At 36.3% G+C, this 20,503-nt stretch overlaps 1 protein-coding gene across 4 annotated transcripts in view; it reads left to right on the plus strand.

Moving 5' to 3' along the window:
- LOC145688892 (erythroid differentiation-related factor 1) overlaps positions 1-20,503 on the plus strand; it is a 64,097-nt gene that overhangs the window by 33,087 nt on the left and 10,507 nt on the right. For all 4 annotated transcript variants that reach the window (XR_014132015.1, XM_081763058.1, XM_081763066.1 and 1 more), the window contains exons 9-13: positions 3,091-3,199; positions 5,608-6,532; positions 9,866-10,039; positions 14,671-14,912; positions 17,839-17,985. Coding sequence is in view for 3 of the 4 variants with exons in the window: in XM_081763058.1 (XP_081619184.1) it covers positions 3,091-3,199; positions 5,608-6,532; positions 9,866-10,039; positions 14,671-14,912; positions 17,839-17,985 (1,597 nt within the window). In the remaining variant the exon portion in view is untranslated. The remainder of the gene's footprint in view (positions 1-3,090; positions 3,200-5,607; positions 6,533-9,865; positions 10,040-14,670; positions 14,913-17,838; positions 17,986-20,503) is intronic.

Here is a 20,503-nt window from a genome sequence, read left to right on the forward strand (position 1 = left end):
GTTTCCCGCCATTTTCTCTTTCATATGTCATTCCGCGCGCGCCATCTACATGCTGAAAATTTTAAGCAATAACATGTCTTTACACTAATTTAGAGCACACCCATTTGCCTTGTCGATTTTTTTTAAGTTTATACGATTGTCCTTTTATGTTATATATGGGAGAAGGAAACTGATTGAACAGGTTAAATGCCGAATAGTTATGACCTGTAGCCTAAATTAAAAGACTGTGAAGTAAGTATAGTAGGAGAAAATAAGAGAACTCCCGAATCGGGAAAACGCACATAAAATGTCGCTTAATAATGTTGCATGACTTAGCATCATATTACTAAATTTTAATATTTATAAAAATTAAATTTGTATGTGAACTCACTTCTACAAATCAAAAAAATGTTACAATAACCATTTAGAAGACGCTTACAGAACTACAAAGATTGTTTCATCCTTATGATAGTGAATTGCAGACGGCGCCAGAGGCGCTACGTTTTTTCCAGTTCCATTTCGTGCGCGTTAAAAGTGAAGCAAACAGTGCTACAGCTGCTGCTAGGTCAGAGTAAGGGTATCTGCGATCATCATATCTCCAGAAATGGATGCGTTTTGGAGGGCTATATAGAAACATTTCCCGACATGGTGTGTAGCTAAAGCCAAATTAAAACAGTATAGGTAGAAATGGTTGACAATGTCAGGTAACGGGATACACGCAGTAATCCATCATAATGTGTATCCAGCTCCAAAGGACACAACATGTGGTCAAAAGTCGTAGAAGAAGCAACCAGCTTCGTAACGCGCTCGAGACGTCATTGCTAAAGTATGGCAATATGTGACCAAAGAGAGCGCACCACCACAACGTAAAACAACACTATCCCATGGTAACCAGCAACCATTAATCGGATCATTCAACAAGTTAGGTCTGAAAACGACACAAACGCTAACACCAACTAACAACTAACACCAACGCACATCGCAAAACGGAGAGTGGCATGCAAATGTCTGTATGAGTGCTACCTAGCGGATAATAAATGGCATTATGTCATCATCCTATATGAGGCGTGGGTCTGTTTGACTAGGTCCTATCGATGTAAGTATCACGCACATTGAATTCACAAATGCAAGAAAAGTTTCTCCAAAGAGTTTATGGTAGTGGTTGATTTCTGTACTAAGGGGAAACTTCCTATTCATAGAGTGGTGTTAAAAAAAAAAAAAAATAAAAAAAAATACAGTACGTCTTAGAACCCTTATACCTCCAACATGCCCCTGCTTTGTATGGCAATGAGACCGCCGAAATTCACTTCCAGCAGTCGTACCGCCAAAACAACGCTGACCCACATTGCCTGTGTGGAACAGGAGACAGGGATCAAGGCTGTCCCATTTAGACATCTCTTAAATCGTCGGATGCATCACCCATGGACTTTTTTGCCTTTTAGTCAATTAAAACAGAACATCACAAAAACTTGAGTAACAACACTTGAAGGATTCTGGGAAGAACGCAATGATTACTAGGTTAAACCTCTTCCAATGGAAGCTCCAATGTTATGCAATTGTTCATTGCTAGGGCCATAATATTGAACATGATCAGTGGTAGAAAAGAAGTTTTACAACCTAGAGCAGGCGGATGCAATTCACTATAAGACCGAAACGACCTTCTGTAGAACATATATTAAATACAAAGAGAAAGGAAAAAATATTCCCTTTTTTAAATCAATCTCTTAAAAAGTAATTAGAATATTGGAATTCAACGTTTTTAAGCAGTAAGTGCCAGTATTGATAAAAGTATAATTTAGTCGTTTATTAACAGGACTAAATTACGGGCTTTGGTAACTGTCTGGGATACGACAAAAAAAACTTTTTTTCCCTTCAAGTTTCGCGGGGCTTCTTGAGGAGAAATAGGTACAAATATATAATATATATATATATATATATAGTGTTACAATACATATTACAGCGCTTGGGAGATGATCCTACACATAAATAGAAAGAAAAAGTTCCATGCGACTCAGTGGAATACGTTGTCGTAACAGAGTTGAGCTGTTGAAAATGTTGGAAAGATATGTGACATCGAGAAGAAGCGGTTCCCAACATTTTGGAGAAAGTAATACTTGATTGACAAAAGCAGATTGGTAGGGATGCGGCGCAAGGACTTGCACAAAGAAAGGATAGAGATCCGGGTATCTGTGTGCATTGACTTGGACAGACTTACACGCAATAAGGGAACAAAAAAGCGAATAAGCAGATAAACGGAAAATCATGCATCTGCAATACATAACGATCAGACGTGATCAGTGGCGTTACTACAGAAGGCAAGGAACATGTACCTCCCCTCCTCTCCCTCGTGACGTGAAACGAATGACCCAATCTGGAACGACAGTTTACTTGAGGGAACTGGAAACGCCAGAAAGGTGTGAACTCCTTTCCGAAAGCAGACGGTTTCCACCAGACAAGCGTCGTAACTTGATTTTTTCGAGGTGATAATTAAAACTTTGACTACCCCTCGTAAATGACTGGGGGTACCTTTTCTATATCCTGGTTACCAAAGTTACAAGAACTCATTCCTATGTATTTTTTTCTCCTGTCTGGCCTTTATGCCACGTAACATCAGAGGATCCAAAAAAAGATTGTTGCTCCAGTTTGAGCTATCGAGCATATAATAGGAAGTAGGATAAGATAACATCTGCAATGGTAAAGACATTTAGCATCTCATATATATATATATCTATCTATATATATATATATATATATATATATATATATATATAAAAGTTTCCGCTTTCAGTTATGTATTTTTATGTATAATTAAGTGTCTATCTTGGTTGTCTTTCTACGTGCTCCTCTTCGACATTGACTACGGGAACCCTCTCAAGTTTTTGTGACGTACCCCGTAATGTGAACACTCATTTCTCATTATCACCGTCTCCTTTAGCCTAACCGGCATAACCGTGGGACGTACAACTTAAAGATTTCATTTCATTTTCCCCGTAATGTGAACAGTACTTGTGCGTGGTTTGAACGCTATAAAATATCATGTGTGTTTAATAACAGTGAAATACTTACGTTATCAAGTAAGATAAGTAATTATGCGTGGTATTCTATTTTTAGGGTTGCTCGAAACATGATGCAATCACGGCAAGGAAGAAAACAAGACGGAACGATTAGAATGCTTCTAAAGAACTGTATTTCATTACTCAATAGAGAAAAATATCCACAGGTAAGTCATTTGAGCTGTTTACCACTTTAAAATTAGTTAAGGTTCTCACGAAATAAGTATAATTAATATACCGACACGCAGCTGTTAAAATCTGTTTCATTGTAGTCTGCTACATTTTTGGACTCCTGACTTAAATATTTTTAGAGTGTAAAGGATAAGTTAAGAAAGGTAGACACAAATCTATATTCAGAATAACATGTTTGAATTAAACCGTGAGACATGTCACTGACAGTTTCAAAAAGAATAATACACAAAGTCGTTCTTTTCACCGTCAGCAACTAACGTTTTTACTGTCAGTCAACAGCGATACTTCACTTGCCTCTCGCCATATTTGCCTGTGAGTACTGGATTGAATAAGATTTGGTTACCCAGTATAGAAAATGAATAAAGAATGAATGAATGAATGGTGGTGGTGATTATATTTTATTATTATTATTATTAATTAGTTAAACGTAAAAATCTCCAGATCTTGTTTGAGGTAATAGCATTCATAACGAACATAAAGCCGCTGCCCAAAGTATTAGCGGTAGAGGAGAGAAAATTAAGCTAACGGAACTTCGAATATCTAGATGAATGAATATAAACCAGATCTCCCAAAAAAGGAGCTTTCGCGTCACTGATTTGACTAAATGAAAATGTCTACTAGCTAACTAAAGGCGAAAGAGAGAGAGAGAGAAGAAAAAAAAGGGAAAAAATAGGATTGGAATATCCTACAACAGCAAGATACGCGTAGAACGCTAGATAGCTCAACATTTTGCTCTCTTCAAGTGATTCTTTTCCTAAACGATGAAAGAATATCGTAAACTTAGTTGGGGAAGGGTACATAGTTGATCAAATCCTTGCGTTGTATACCCATATTCCATCATTTAGCACCGACGCCAGCAATATATGAACTTATGCACCATCTAGTGTATGCGTAGGATACTAGTGGCTTAAAAAAATTTATGGAGAGACATTTTTTTTCACTCTACTAATATTATTCATCGGCTTTATTCTTTGCTTATCTGATCCCCCTTCCTTGCTAAGTTATTAATCTGTATGTTTTGTGTTCGTAGTCCCGGGCTCGATTATCAGTGGGAGTACTTGGCTCCGATACATAGCCAAGTAGTGATGTGCATTCTCTTGAAGCTGTAGGTTCTGCCGCCTTGGTACTGAAAAGTGACCATAAATTCCATTATTTTACCTATTTGATTGATGTAATTTGAATTTTTATGGTATGCTCTGTAGAAAAATTGAAACTGAACTCCCATTGTAAATCAGGGATTGTGCATACTAAAGACGAATGGGCTAAGTGTTGGAAGCTCATAAGAATGGCTCGTTTTATTTCAAAATAATTCTTTGGAACAAGTAGCTATAATACAGTATAATTAGAATCAAACTTCAGCATACCTAAGTGCCTTTCAACTTTAAAATGTAAAAATAGATTTAATATACACATGTGGGTAAAGAAAATAAGCAGTTGCTGAGAGTGATAAATAACCAAATTATGTAATATAGGCATGATCATATCACTCGCAATACCGGAAGCTAAAACATATGAGTGAGTTTTCTCCCGCAAGAATTCAAATTCATTATCTGGTGTTAACACACACTTAATCCTTTTTAAGTATAACTAACTCTATGGTCTATGGAACCCGAAGGTTCAGTGCCGCCTTCACAAAAGCTCTCCACTGACTTCTATCCGTAGCCAACTGGATCCAGTTTCTACTTTGTATTCTGCGAGATCATTCTTAATATTGTCCTCCCATCTGCGCCTAGGTCTTCCTAATGGTCGTTTTTCGATTGGTCTTCCAGTTGAAACTTTGAAAGCGTTTCTACTTTCTTCCATCCTGGCTACAGACCTGCCCAGCTGAGCCTCCTAGATTTGATTACCCTAACAATGTAGTAAACCGTATAAATTTGTAGTTCCTCGTTATGAGGTTTCCACCATTTCCTACAAATTCCCGTTCTTCTTGGGTCCGAATATTTCTCTCAGGATCTTGTTCTCAAATCCTTTCAGTCTACGTTCTTCCCTCAGAGTAAGCGACCATATTTCGTAACCATACAGAACAAGTATAATTATCGTTTTATGTATTTTAAGCTTCAAATTCCTGACAGAATTCGTGACGACAAGAGATTTTGAACTGAATAATAACACGAATTCCCTGCTTTTAGTCGACATTTAATTTGTTCCTGAATACGGTTTTCGTCTGTTAATATTGATCCCAGATATTTGAAAGTATCCACTTTATCAAAAGTATTATTTGATATTTTAACGCATCCATAATTTCCCGTATTACGATCACGATGAATGGAGTTAAACACACACTCAATTCTTTTTAAGTATTTAACTTTTAAATATTGAATTTAGTACCTTAGTTTTATATATCTGAACAATCATTTTAGACTGCTTATTTTTCTTTCTTTAGATTGTTACATCAGCTCACTACATGTTGTCTGACTTATATATTCCTGATGGTATTGATCCGTCTTCGCCTCACCTAAGCGACCAATCCGATGATGAATCTTCTATCAACAGTCCGTGCGAAGAAGAAGAAGAGATTGAAGAAGAGGAAGATAATGAAGACAGTCATAAAAGTAGTGTTGAAGTGAAATCTTTGTGTGTTTCTACTCAGTGCCGGTGTGAGGAGGAGAAGGGTCGAGCTCCTCCTATTTGCGGTTCAGTGGAGGAAAGATGTAAACATTCTCTTCATCACATAGCAGAAGGATTAGATTGTCTTAAGTTCTTTGATGATATTCAGGTGGATGAAGAATTAAACGAACAACATAAGAAGGATGAGGAACTGGAAGAAAAAGAGCAAAAGGCTCATGAAGAGCAAAATCCCAACATGGCTCGTCCTTTCCATGCAATTCCCATGCCTTATTCTCCACTGAAGCAAAAACAGACCAAAGAAACAGAATCGAAAACTACTGAAGAACATTCAGCCTCAACTCAAATTGACAATGGAAAATTTGAAAACTTAAAAGTTTCATTGTGTAACTCCTCGAAGTCAAGTGTCACCTCGTGGGATGTTCATCTAAAAACATTATTATACAAAAAAGCTGCGTTGATTTATGCCACTTTGGTGGAGAAAGAATTCTGCAACGGAATGATTGGAAGGGCTTTACAGCATATAAATTTCGTATTATATGGCTGTCATGTGTTGGAAAAACTTACTTCCATTGGTTCTAGTAATAGTCTCAAGAGGTATGTGCTAGATAGGGCTGGGGACTTGTGTTTTATGACAGTTCAACAGTGGAATGATATAGAAATACTGCGGAAGGAATATGAAACTTTAAATGAAGTAGACTCCGAAGTTTTGGAGGAATTTAAGAAGGATATGGACACAGGAGGTAAAAAGTTGTTTTTCCTAACTAGGTGTTAGGCTTGTTATCGCATTCGTAGCATATAATTAAGTAGCACACAGATGTAGTTTTTCTATGCAGTTATGTACGCTTATATTTCATTTATATATACTGTCTCATGTTGGGTTGAAACTTTCAACTTTGACCCGTTACGATTAATTATTATTATTGTATTGAAATCTATTTGTAAATGAAACCCCCTTTCAGTGTTTCCGTAAAAGTAGGCTGGCAACCCTGCCTTGTCACGCTACTACGTAGTGGCTCGCTGCCGAGACCGGCTGCGCGAGTGTGTAGCTGACGTCACAGTGAGGGCTTCTTCCTCGTGGATCACGAGAGGCCCTTCCTGTTGACTGGAAGACCGGTGAGTGTAATGTAGGGGAAAATTAGCTGTGCTTAAAAAAGAGAATGGAAACGTAAAGTAGTACTATACATTAATAATTTAACAGTTGCATTTTTGTTGTGTTTGATACTATGGCTTTAGAAGACTTGTAAGATTGCAAATGAAGATGAAAATAATACGAGAATCGAAGTAACAGGTATTTGGTTTAAAATTTACTAGTGAGTTGTTACCATCTTTGGAAGCCTCATAAGCTTTAAATTAGAATGTGTGATTCACGGAAGAGGTGGGTGAATTAGTGAAAGGTTCCTCTATGTTAATCCTCTTCTGGTATTTTGTTTTTTATTCTAAATTTATAGAGGAGTCAGTCACTGACACAATTAACTATCTTTCTCAAGGTAAGCTTCCTTTTGGTTTCAAAATTTTAATGACAAGAAACGAAGAAATCAAATTAAAGCTAAAAGAAAAAAAAAATCAGGTTTGAAGGTTTAAAGAAAAAAAAAAAAACAGCCATTGAGCATAACTTGAGCAAATGCGGCCAACCCATTGCTGACACTAAGATACTTGGGATGTGTATTGCCCCCATTTTTCTTACTTGTGTTATTATTGTTGCAGAACTTCGAAAGTTTGGTTCTTTTCCATGTTTGTGGTAAGTTCATAACACTGAATAATAAGTGTGGTATCGTAAGTTGTCGTTGAGCATGTAGATTTGAGATATGTAATAAGCTGACATACTGATGTTGGAGAAAATATATGTTCGGTTGACAACACTATTAATCTGGTAGTATTGCAGAATGTGTCAATGCCCTTCTGTTGATATTTGCATGGTACGAAATTTCGGGTTTCTTACGGTATTAATTAAAAGTTACAAGGGCACGTCATAATAAAAGTTGTCTACCGTGTATAATACGAGTGTTTAGGTAATTATATTATTATAATTGTACTTTCTATTTTGGGGCCGCGGTGGCTCAGTGGTAGAGCGTTCACCTCTGGTGCATGGGGTCTCGGGTTCAAACTCTGCTCCCGCCAAGTGAACTTTGTGGTGGACAAACACCGTGTGCGTGAGTTTCCTCGGGGTTCTCCCGTTTCCTCCCACTTTCGTCATTCTACCATTTCACTCATTTCTCATCTTCACCGTCTCCTTTAGCCTAACCGGCATAACCGTGGGATGTAAAACTCAAAAATTTCATTTCATTTCATTTTACACTTTCTATTTGTAATTCTTTCGTTCTTCAATACGTTTACCGACCAACTCGTCCCATTAACTTAATTTTCTTTTACTGAATTATCTTCACTTTCAACATGATAAATCCATCAGGTGACTTCATTCGAAGATGATGCCCACCACCTTGTTTTCCTCTTCAACAAAATGGTGAACGTAAATTTGTATATTCCCGGGTTCGATTCTTGGTGAGTAAGCATGGAACTCATTTCGGTGGTCAGATTTTACTTCAAACTCAAGGTTTTGGCCTACATAATCTCATTGCTGATAAAGGATGTCAATACAAATCATTTAATTTGCATAACATTAATAGTAATAAAGTTGAAATTATGTTTGCTAAGGATAATACGAGAACCTTTTCTGCTTTGTGAAGAGAAAAATTATGCTTCAGCATTGATTTATATGAGTAGATACGAGCAGAAGACATTATCAGGGTGTCTGCTGATGTTTTGAAATACTGGAAATTTGTATCGGTACTGGAAATGCTGAAAATGTACTAGAAATTATTGTGTAACAGTGGAGAAATGTAAAAATTCCCTTTGAGACCCTTCAAGATGGCGGGCAGCCCAGTCATCTGGGTGTAGGCAGTGATAGGGCAAACTGACCAACCACTGAGAAACTAGCTAGTTCGGGAAATGAAATGGATAGTATTTGCAAGACCTTCAGACCTTCAGTACACAGTCGTATGTGACACTCTTTTCTTCAGCTCACTGTAGTATACTGGAATTTTTTCTAGCAGAACACGAAATATCTAAGTAAACTCCAGTAGACATCCCCATTATCAACTTTAGAAAGTAAAGTAATTATCCGTGGAATAGAGACGAAGAACCTAGTATTTTAGTTGCTTTTGCAGCAGTCTTTATTAAGAAAAACAAGTAAGAGAAAATAAAAGATAGGCATAGAATAGTACTTAGATTATGCCAAATTATAATAAGATTATGCTTAAAATGTCTGTTTTTGTGTTTCGTTTTCCTTCATTTGCTGAATTTTATTTTACCCTTTTTAACTACTTCTAATATAAGTTGGGATTGTTTACTTGAGTGGGTACATCGTGATGTTTAAGAAACCTATATAAAATTTTAAAAAAATGTTGACTGTTTTTGCCAACATTGACGAACATTTTATTGCTCTAGGATTATTTCTTTACTCTGGGGACTAGCAATTCTATAAATAATCCCAGAGTAATAGCATGCTCGTCAGTGTAAACACGAATAATCAACGAAATATCACAGCATATTTTTCTCTCTTTTTTTTCAAATTCACGATGCGCTTAGTTTGTTTAACAAACTTGGTAATAGAAAATGGTATGTTGAAATGCATACCTTAACGTATTATATTTGTATTACATTATCAGCTAAGGCTAGCCGCGTCCGTCTACCGGTTCACATAAAATAACCAAAGTGAAATAGCATTGGGTGTGATCATATTTGGATTTGTGATCGATAAAAACAGCTGGTATTGGCACTGCCGCGTTCACCCAGCACCATGAGGTCAGTTTGGGAGCTATTTGAATGGGGATTTATGTGCTAACTACATACCTCTTAACTAGAAAGATCTAGTCAGTTTATTACTCCGGAGTTTCAAGCTAGGGAGTTTTGTGAAGTATCAACTGATCATATCATCGTTTATCAAAGTTGGAAAGTAAAATATAGCTCCGTGGAATAATTGAGGCTTAGAATATTTATTATTGCATATATATTTAATGTCTAGTCTTGTAGCCTGTTGTTGTGATAATAATTTTAGATTTTATTTTTCCTTGTAGATAGCCTTATTCCCCAAACGATTGACAGCATGGAGAAGATGCTTCTGTTAAGTTCCAAGTGCTATCAGAATGCGTTGTCTTTGGAGCCACCTGGAGAACAGAGAATTAATATCCAAAGGAGGCTTGGAAGCATTGAGAATGAGCTAGGTGTTTTATACATGAATCAAGCTGCATGTAAGTGATTTTCGTTAAGTTAATGGCGTAAAATTGATTTTACCCTCATCGATAATTTTTTTGTCTGATATGTTCTTAAGAGTATATATTAGTTGTAAGACCAGACCAGAGTCTTGAAAAGGCTGGTTGACGAATCATAAGGTCTACTCACTAAAGTCATGTGATGAGTACATTTCGAAGAGAATAGTAGTCTTATCGTAAATAGTTTTATTGTGATTTTAAATAATGGAAAAACAGATAGTCGAGTGCGGAGAACAGAGTTAGTGACTTGTTTTGGATTTACTGACTTTAGTCGACGACATTGGTCGTTTTCGACCAATAGCATAATTCAGACCAGTTACTAATGTAGCACTGGCTATCCTACAACAAGCTCTACGCAGGTGGGATTTTTGCGTTCTAAAAGGATCGAAGGAACACGTGACAGAAAAATAGTTCACCAGTTGTAACCCAAACAAAGATATAGTGATCTCTCCCCCCCCCTCTTTCATTCCTGAGAGAAGGGAACAATTGTGTGTGTGAATGTGGTGTGTGTGTGTGAGTGTTTCTGCCCAAACACTCTACACTCTTTAAAATAAATAAATAAATAAATAAATAAATAATAATAAAAAAAAGGAACCAAAAGTAATTGTAAAGTAAGGTCACCATCACATTACATAGATAGCAAACGTGAATAGATAAAATTGTTTATGTTGCGTTGTATGTTCCATGCTTTTGCATATGAGCAGTGTTTCCAACTCATATCATTTTCCACTGGTCGACACTTTTTTCTTTCTTTAATTTTTTACAGGGTAAAAGGAGAATTTAGAAGGAAAGTTTTACATGGATTGTAAGGTCAAATAATGGAACTCAAGGAATAAATAACACATATTGTTCCTATCAGTATATTTGAGGAGAGGTGGGGGAGAAATTTTAGTTTCCTTTCCTAAAAGAAAATTTACAGTTACAGCAATACTAATAACGCATAAAACATTAAAAATTTCGTATATATAAATAACTCAAATACAAAATAGAGACATTCGTGAACAACATACTTTTTGTTTCATGTGTCTTCGATAAATAGGAGTGAAGATATGGACTTGTTTGTAAACTCTTACGAAAACGCTTTAAATGGCGCCGTATAAAGGGGGCTGCGACATTTAAATCCTTTCGTCGTTTAAAGGTTAAGGATTCATTTGTATGGATATTGAGTAAAGTACAGTAAAACCTGCCTTCAGCGGACCATTTACTAAACTGAAAACTATCTTACACGGAATATTTCACGGTCCCTGAATTTTGGAGTGAAAGAAACGTGTGAAAGTCCCTTCATTAAGCGGAAACTGTGTTATGCGGACAACGGAAAGCAAAATAAACCTTTAACAGAAAATTCTGAGTTCTGGACTACTACCTTTAGAAAATTTTTAGACATTCTGTGAGAGGGCAAACATATGCATTACAGTGTCTGCGATAAATTCTTCGTTCTTTCGCTAAATCTTTCTGGACAGTGTTGACCTTCCCCAGTCACTAGACATGTTCATCCCCCACAATTTTCGGCTAGTCCTACGGAGCAAGTCGGCTGTTAGTAAGCGTACTTCTGTTCCGCTTGTGTGCCGCCAAGCGACAACCGACAAAAATGAAAAGAAAACTGACAAAACAATATTCTGGAAAAATTGAATTGAGGCAATAAAGAAGGAATCATAATGTCTGTCACGTGCCGTAAAGACAAGCAGTGAAGGGTTCAGAGGACTCAGAATTCCAAGGAAAACTTTTCTATCCTGAAGTATATTGCGCGATGTTTTGAACGAAATGCATCATGGCCTGATGCAAAAACTCATGTGCAGAACATTTGAGAATTATGTTATTGTTTCTCATTTCCGCTTTCCGACCTCTCCCTCTCCTGGGTCCCATTTCTCTCTGAGCAGGGATGGTTCTGAAGTCTCATAAACATCAGATTGAAGGAAACAAAAAGTTCCTTGACAAACCTTTGCAACCAATACTCAGAAGTATACTACAGTAATTTCCTGTTTATTGTCCTTGACCTTCGTAACTCTCGGCTTCATGCCTTGTCAATTATCATGCAATCCAACTTTTACCAATACTCCTCTAAATTTACATTTTTGCATTGGTTCGGCAGCAGTCATATCGCTTGTAAAACACAGGTTGTGCTTGATAATGAACGAGATAATTGAATGTAAAGCAAATCATGAAGATGTTCGACGTCGGTGAAACTCAGGTGTAGGAAATTCTAAACAGAAAACGTGAATTTTGATGCGTTGGGAAAACTGCAATAATAAGAAGAATAAAGAGGTAATTTAAGAAAACTGAAAACCAATTCATTAATGAAATAGTGTGGGAGTGGTTTGTTAGTGTCATAGCGAAAAATCACCGCATATCGGGCCCTATGTTACAGGAATACGCTAACACGGTAGCTGAAAACCTGGGTAAAACTGAATTCAAAGCATCTAATGGATGGTTAGAAAGTTTCCGCAAAATACATCAAACAATTTTTAAGGAACTTAGTGATGAATTGTGTGATGTAAATAGTGAAACATTCGAGGAATAGGTTGCTAAACTACCTTCCATAATTGAAGAACATAAAATTGAATTGTATTTTTTATAAGAAAAGGTCTACTTCCATTAAGCAGAAACCTGACTTCAACGGAAATTTGTGTGAGTCCCGCTCGATTCCGCTAAAGACAGGTTTGACAGTATAATGCAAATTGTTTCTTCTTTATATATTAATTATAAGGAAGTAAGTTCAGGGGAGTTTTCGTATCTTCTGTTTGTTTCTGGGGAAAATTTGTAATAAAAGACATTTTTAGTTTATTTATCAAATCTCGTTTTTTTGGTATTGTAATGGAATTGAATTTTGAAATACAATACAATGTTCTGTACTGTTTCCCAGTACATGTTTATAGATATTTTTGTAAGTGGGTTAGATACAACTTTTGGAAAAACAATGCGGGCGAACTATCGATAATTTTCCTACAATACATAATGTCTGCGAGGAAGAAGAAAGAAAAAAGATTCTTTAAAGCGTACCTATTGTTATATATATATATATATTTTAATGTCAGTTTTATATTCATAAAGTTCTACTGTTGTATACCAATTTCATTCGAGCTCCGGGGGGCGCGGTGGCTCAGTGGCAGAGCGTTCACCTCCGGTGCTTGGAATCCCTGGTTCGATCCCAGCTCGCGCCATGTGGACTTTGTGGTGGACAAACACCGTGCTCGTGGGTTTTCTCGGGGTTCTCCCGTTTCCTCCTACTTTCTTTATTCCACCATTTCACTCATCTCTCATCATCACCGTCTCCTTTAGCCTCACCGGCATAACCGTGGGACGTAAAAACTTAAAGATTTCATTTCATTTTTCGTTCGAGCTCCGCTCAAAGGCATTTCAAGCTAATTTTAAACAGTTTCTTTTTCGAAAGTTGTCAATTTTTGCCTGAAATATTGTTTCATAAAACTCATGGAGTGAAATGCTATCGTATTAAAGAATTTATTATTCGAACGAGTATACTTATATGTGTAATTTAAAAATATGTCTATCTCTGGTCTTCAGAACGTAAATTGATAGTCCTGCTTCGTAGTCGAATAGTTAGCGTGCATGCGATTGCTAGGAAATATCAACTTCCTCCTGTTCTAGTCCTTAAACTTGGTTTGATCTATTTTAACTTCAAAAATTGTGGTTCGATGTTTCTCGTGGAATTTCATAATTTCAGTTTTAACAGTTTGTAGGGGGTAAGGAAGGGGGAACAAAAGGTAGGTAAAAATGTGACAGGTCGCACGTTACAATGGATATTTGTTATTCTACCTGTTAAAGAGAATGTGCAGGCTCGTATTTAGGTATTTTACGCCCTTGGCCCAAGAAAATATTGGTCCAACCTTATTTGTTCGTATTCAGTTATGTGAAGGCTTAGACCTAAACAACACGGTCGCACTCGCTTATATTGAACCATCTGCAACGGGACGGAGCGTACAGAGCCAATAAGCAATAGCCTCAGCTCTTTTTAGCACCGTGTCGTCGTAACGAGAAAACACGATCGTGCATTAGTACCTACGTTGTTTTCAGTATATATCTTTACATTTCCCTGTCGCGGATAGCCTCTTTTTTCCGCATACCATACTTGAATTCCAATCTCGATTTTTTAAATCTGCCGCTCCGAGTTCGGGTCCCGGTGGCCCACTCGTAAAATACAGGCTTGAATAAAGTAGCAACAAGCTACTTACGTGTAATTTGAAGAGATTACCTAATATAGAAGAGTTGAGACATATTTGTTTAGATATTTGGCCTTAGGCTTAAGTGGAAGTAATTGTGTTAGTCGCGTTGAGTTAAATTTTCTGGCTTAATAAGAGTAACCTGTACTGATATACACACTTTGTGTACCTTAGAACTATAATAAGCTATTGCTACCCCATATTTGGGTTCATTTGGTACCAACAGTTTTTTAATCAAAATAAGATTCTTACTTTCAGGATATGAGTTGCTTAATTATTTATGCGTACTTGATGATAATAAAGAAAAGCTTTCAGTGTTCATTTCTTGGTTCGCTGACGTATTGTGTATTGTACGTTTGAAATCTCGTATTGCTTGTGATTACTTTCGTAAGGCTTAATTTATATATTTATTTATTCATTTTTTTTTTCTTCCAGTGAAATATCAAAAGGAAAATGGAAATACCGAAGAAGGTGCGAAATCGTTTACGATATTATTTCAGAAGAGTCTTCAGCATCTGGAGGCAGGAATCCAAGCATTTGAGCAAGTAAAGGATGAAGCGAATCTTGCATTGTTATACTCTAATGCTGGACGTCTCATGCGGCTGTGTGCCTATTATCATTCGCCGGTAGCTAATCGAAAAGAACTGGAAAGTAATGAAAAGCACTATTACAATAAGGTAGATTTTTTTTAAAGTTCTAAGAGATCATTTTGGTTAAGTAAAGTCGTTTATAAAAGAATCACAAACGACTATTTGAATACGTAAATAAGATTTAAAAATTGCCATCGAACATGAAAAGGAAGTATGCATTTTTGAATGAGAAACTTGATTCACGACTGCAATTTGTAAACAATCTATCTGTTAATAAATATAATCTTGTTTGCGATCGCATCACAGCCAAACGGCAAAAGCGATTGAAATAAATTTTAAGTATAATTAGTATCTACCTCAAACTGGGTTTCTGTCCTACCACTTTCATTAAAATTTGTGAAATAAGAAGGGTAGTAGGAGCTCATTTTTTTTTTTTTTCAAAAACAGCGAGTATTTCACACCACAACAGTGCATTCATTAATTGTTACATTTAAACACTATTCGTTTATCATTGTTATAATCATAAAGTATTTTTTATTGTTACTAACGTAGAACCACACAATCCCAGCGAGGAAACGAATAAACTTAGGAAAGTAAACCAAGCGTGATGTATCCCTGCTTTGAATATACTTTTTTCATAATTCCCTTATTTTTGATAAATTCTGAGTAATCAAAATCACAAATTGTTTTATTGATATAAAGTGTCTTGAGATACACACATACATACACACAAAAGTTAACATTACCTATTGTAAACTACGTCAATTACTGGGTGCCTAAATGATAGTAATAAAATAAAACAAATACTGGTAAATAAAATCAAATACTGTAGTTTACGGTACATGCATTTTTACTTTCACAATCTTTTCTACCGTATTTAAAATGAAAACAAAAGTGACTACAACAATGGGAGTATATTTTAACGTTCAGTATAAGCTATTACACAACGTGAGAATATTGATGTCAACTGCTAAAGTTTAATATGCGAATGTAAGACGACCCCGAGATTGTTGAATTACGACGAATTTGCGAAAAAAAAAAAAACATCTTATAGTTTAGTAAATACAGTAGAATCTTTTTGGTTCATAAGTGCGTATGACCAAGAGATTTATCTTCGTACTTAAGAATCAAATCATTCGTTTGTTGTATTCCGCATTCAAACTTTTCTGCTATAAAAAATAAACAAAAGCTATCTGTAGTAAAATTCTTCCAGGTGTAATCAACTGAATCAGTGTTTCTATTCATTTTTAATAATTTGATTAAAAATGCGTCACTTTCAGTGTTTAAGCAAACATTTGAGTTGGATTGTTCAATTTTTTTTTCTTTCAAATCAAACTCTTGTGCATTAAAGTTTCATATATTTAGAAATGCCATCAGTATTAGTTCAGGCATCCATTGAAAGCATTGTTATTACAGACATTTGGGTGATGTGTTATATCAGTACCAATGTGCCAAGACTAAAATTGAAACTTGAATAGTTATTTCATGTCTATAGTAGCATAGTTAGTACCTATATGTAAGAAAGAATACCAACGCTACTAGATTTGCATTCGATGTAAAGATACTGTCTTTCAGCTGTCGGCCTGCATCTCCGCTTTCGTTGCTGGAGCCATTGTTGAAGAGCATTCTGATCAAGCCTGTACCATTGCTCTTGACAAACTTTCCACAGAGCGTCAAAGATCTTTCAACAGTAGAAGCTCAGATTGTTATAAGTAGGCACGTATTCAGATATTTTCCGCTGCTGGGTACAAGAAAAAAAAAATGTTTCTCTCCCCCTTTATTTGTTCTTATTCATTTGTGTTCCACCAGCAACGAGGTGGGGAGTACAGAACCAAATGCACCGATTACGCTGGCAGCCAATAAACAATAGTCTCAGCTCCTAGCGCCAGTAGTATCGAAACGAGAAAACACGGTCGTGTTGTGATACTAACATTGGATATCTTGGACAACCTCTTTTCTCTGCTAATATGTCGCCCCTGGAAATTTGCGGCCCTCATCTGGGCTCCAGTGGTTTGTGCTTAAATACGGGCTTGGACATAGAGGAGACATTAAGATATTTCACAAGGTTGTTCGTGAAAGGATTTGCATGGATTCCTATTTCATTTTCCATGCGCTTCTTATTCGTTACCATTACGTGCGGCATTTGAATTTGATGCCTTGTAGTGAATGGTACGCAGCTTGCAATAAGGATAACGTTCATTTTGAATAGGGAAATTCTTCATTTATAGTAGTAGCTTACGACAATCATGAACGATGTGGAAAACTGTTAGGACATTCGCGAACAAGATTAAAAAGACTTCTGGAAACATGTGAACAATTAATTTGTTCTTTTCTACAGATAAATTTATGCTTCTGCCACAGAATACAAACTTTTACCAGTCCCATTCAAAATTGTATTCGTATATCTTTCTGTTTGTTGTTTTCTTCTTTATGACATGTGAAGGACTTAAACATTTCCTTCCGTCGATTTCACTAACTACAAAATTACGCAAAGCTGATCGCTAGTGAACGTTTTACCATTTCTCTCTGAGTTAGCTGGTACTTGTGGAGCGCGTGAGCACCTAAGTCCTCACACTATGTAAGGGGACTATCAGTACCTCGAATGTGTACAATGGCCAAGGTTGGAGATATCAGAAACAACAGAGTTTTCTGTTTTGTTGCGCTTCAACACAGTATTGATATCTTTATCACTCAATCCTTTGTCCTTACATGCTTAGGACTGCAGATATAACCAATATTTAAAAGGAGAAAAATGTAGCCTTTCCAAAAGACAATAAATTTCGAAGTCTTTTTATCATTTACAGGCACTGCGACAATATTACCTGCTAGCCAACACACGCCTTGTTCGTTTCCTTGGGTTGATATTTCTACTGTAAACGTGCAGTACCACAAGCTTCTGTATTTAACATATTCTAAATTTTTTTTTCCTTATGGAAAATATTTCGACCTGATCTAACTGTAAAATCTTTGAAATTGATTTTGAAATATTTATTGCTTTGTTGTTTTTATTTAGGCATTAGGGTACTATCAGCGAGCACTGAATATCTTGGATACTAGATCAAGCAATCCTCAGATCTGGGATGCGGTAACGTGGGAGTTATCCTCCGCACTTTTTACTATGGCCACTTTGCTTCAGGACTACCCACCATTAGATGTTAAGGTAAGCTAGTAATTCTATGAGTTGTTTGAAAAAAAAAGTTGGTATGTGTTCTTGTATAATATTCAATAAAAGCTCGATATAACTTAATAGAAGGAAACAATCTAATAATTTTCAATATACGAACACATTACCTGAATTTGCTAAAATTTTGTAATATGAGTGTGAAAATGTTGAGTAGGTGAAAATATGATGATCTGAGATAAGAAAATATTCCATATTAGAATCATTAGATTGTTTCCGTACATTATAATGTTATTTTAATTAGTAAACATAGAATACTTTGTTAAATTATGAACTTAATATAATATTTGCGAGAAACACAACACTTTATTTTATTACGTAACTACGGAATATTATGTGACGTTATTAATCTGCTGTTCTAGTGGCTAGAGGTCGAGCCTTTGATGCAGAGGTTCAGGGCTCAATTCCAGCAGAGAGGAATTTAAAATTTAAATACATTATGGTGGTTCGAATTCCACCCTAAACTATGTGTCCACGTATGATATAACGTAGTGCTGGAAAGAGAGGCTAATTTTACCCAACCAATCAGCTATTTGATATCAATCTAAGCATAGGTCATGGAATGTAATCATATTTCGAGTAACACACAGAGTGAAAAAGTGACTGACCAACCGGGACACGAACCCGGGACCTCCGGCATACAGTATCTATGCGTTAACCACTACACCACCCGTTCGCTTTCCAGAATAGCCACTCACTCTCGAAGTCGGTGCTCTGCACTCGGACCACGTGGGTTCAAGAGTGTTTGGCTGTTCTGGGAAGCGGACTGGGTGGCATATTGGTTAACGCATAGACACTATGCCGGAGGTCCCGGGTTCGAGTCCCGGTCCAGTCAGTCTTTTTTTCACTCTTTGTATGTTACACATCAGCAGAGAATTTGGCGTGTGTGTAAAAAAAATTGTTGTTTCCTTTTTCCGGGTAAATTTGAAATGATATAAGATTGTAGTGTAATGTCCTATTGTTATGGCCTTAGGTTAAAGGAGGCGGATGATTAATGAAAATAAATGTTCATGAAACAATTAGTGGAGTGATATTCTGGGAGGAAACTGGAGAATCCCGAGAAAATATACGGATACAATGACCACCACAAGCTCACATGGCTTTGAACTAGGTGTCTCCCCTCGTGTAGTTAATTTATTATTTATGATGTACTAAAGTAAAAATGCAGTTAAAATACTACATTGAAGTTAAATGTAACAGTTTCTGTTTGTTTTTCACACATAAATGTAGCTAGTAAAAAATCACTTTCCGTAAATTTCAGTGCAGGCTTTATCAAATTGCTGGAGAATCTCCGAAGAATTTATATCCCATTGTTTAGAGGTTTAGTGCGTTTTGGAGCCAATGATTGAAGTGAAATTGTGATTGTAAATGTAGCTTCAGCTACAAATATTAGTGTTCATGAAAAACAGAGGGAATACGATTTTTCCTCATACCATCTTCATGGGTACGAATTCAATGCAGTTCATGGTAGAAAAAAAGAAGATAGACCGAGAATTGATCTGGTTAGTTCGTCCCACCGTGTTGGTGCGTTAACTGTTACTATATACAATTCTATTCCTAACAACCTATAAATCTTTACTCTTGAGGTCGATGCTTATCTATTCAAACCACATGGATTGTACGACAACTCCTGTTGTGCTTGGTGTGAGAAAAATCTGCTGTTTCTTCCATTTTAGATAAATATCTAATTCCACAATCGTGGCTCGAAAAATTTTCTAGTTATCATTTCTGAAAACTAGGCACCACAAAAAATTCCTAGAAAGTCCAATTTAATACTAGGCCTAGATGTTTTCACCCCATTCCAATAGACATGTAGTTTATTGTGTTATTTCTTACTCCTATAATGGGATGATTGAGTTGAGAATATTGGTACCTCAGATGGATATCAGTTAGTACTATTAATAGGATAACTTGCTGTTTTATGATTTCCTTTTGGATTCTCTAAAATATAGAAATGTTGATTTTTGGTGAAAATAAAAATTAGGTTTCAAAAGGTTAAAAGAATAGTAACTTGTATAAAAAGCACAGGCTGTTCCTTCAAATATAACCTAATTGAAGTAATGTAGGTGAAATTTTACAAACTATCAGTATGTGTTTTATGTCCATGTAGTCTTGTAGTTTGAATACTGCAATACCAGTTGTCCACTAGTTTTGGATGGATCTTTTCCTCTGATAATGGGTCACTCATGTTAAGATTCATTTTATATTCGAAAATTTGAACTTTATAATGAATTTATTGCAATATGCTTTAATCTATCCAAGCATATAAAGTCTCAGCTACTGGCAGCTAAAAACTGGGGATACTAGCGTCAAAGGAAACTAGGCACCATACTCGTATTTCCAGTTTCTATGGCGACTGACGCCCGAGATGTTTGGAGCACTAGTCATGGGTGTTCATTAATAAAGACAACAGGAGTTGCGGGACATTGCTTTGATCGCAGATTTCAAGAATGGAAGTGTGTAGCTGGTCAGAGAAATCGGTTGGATAGGGGAGTGG

The sequence above is a fragment of the Thermobia domestica genome, chromosome 1 (assembly GCF_964235325.1).
Source record: "Thermobia domestica chromosome 1, izTheDome1.hap1.1, whole genome shotgun sequence".
In the NCBI taxonomy this organism is placed as follows: Eukaryota; Metazoa; Arthropoda; class Insecta; order Zygentoma; family Lepismatidae; genus Thermobia; species Thermobia domestica.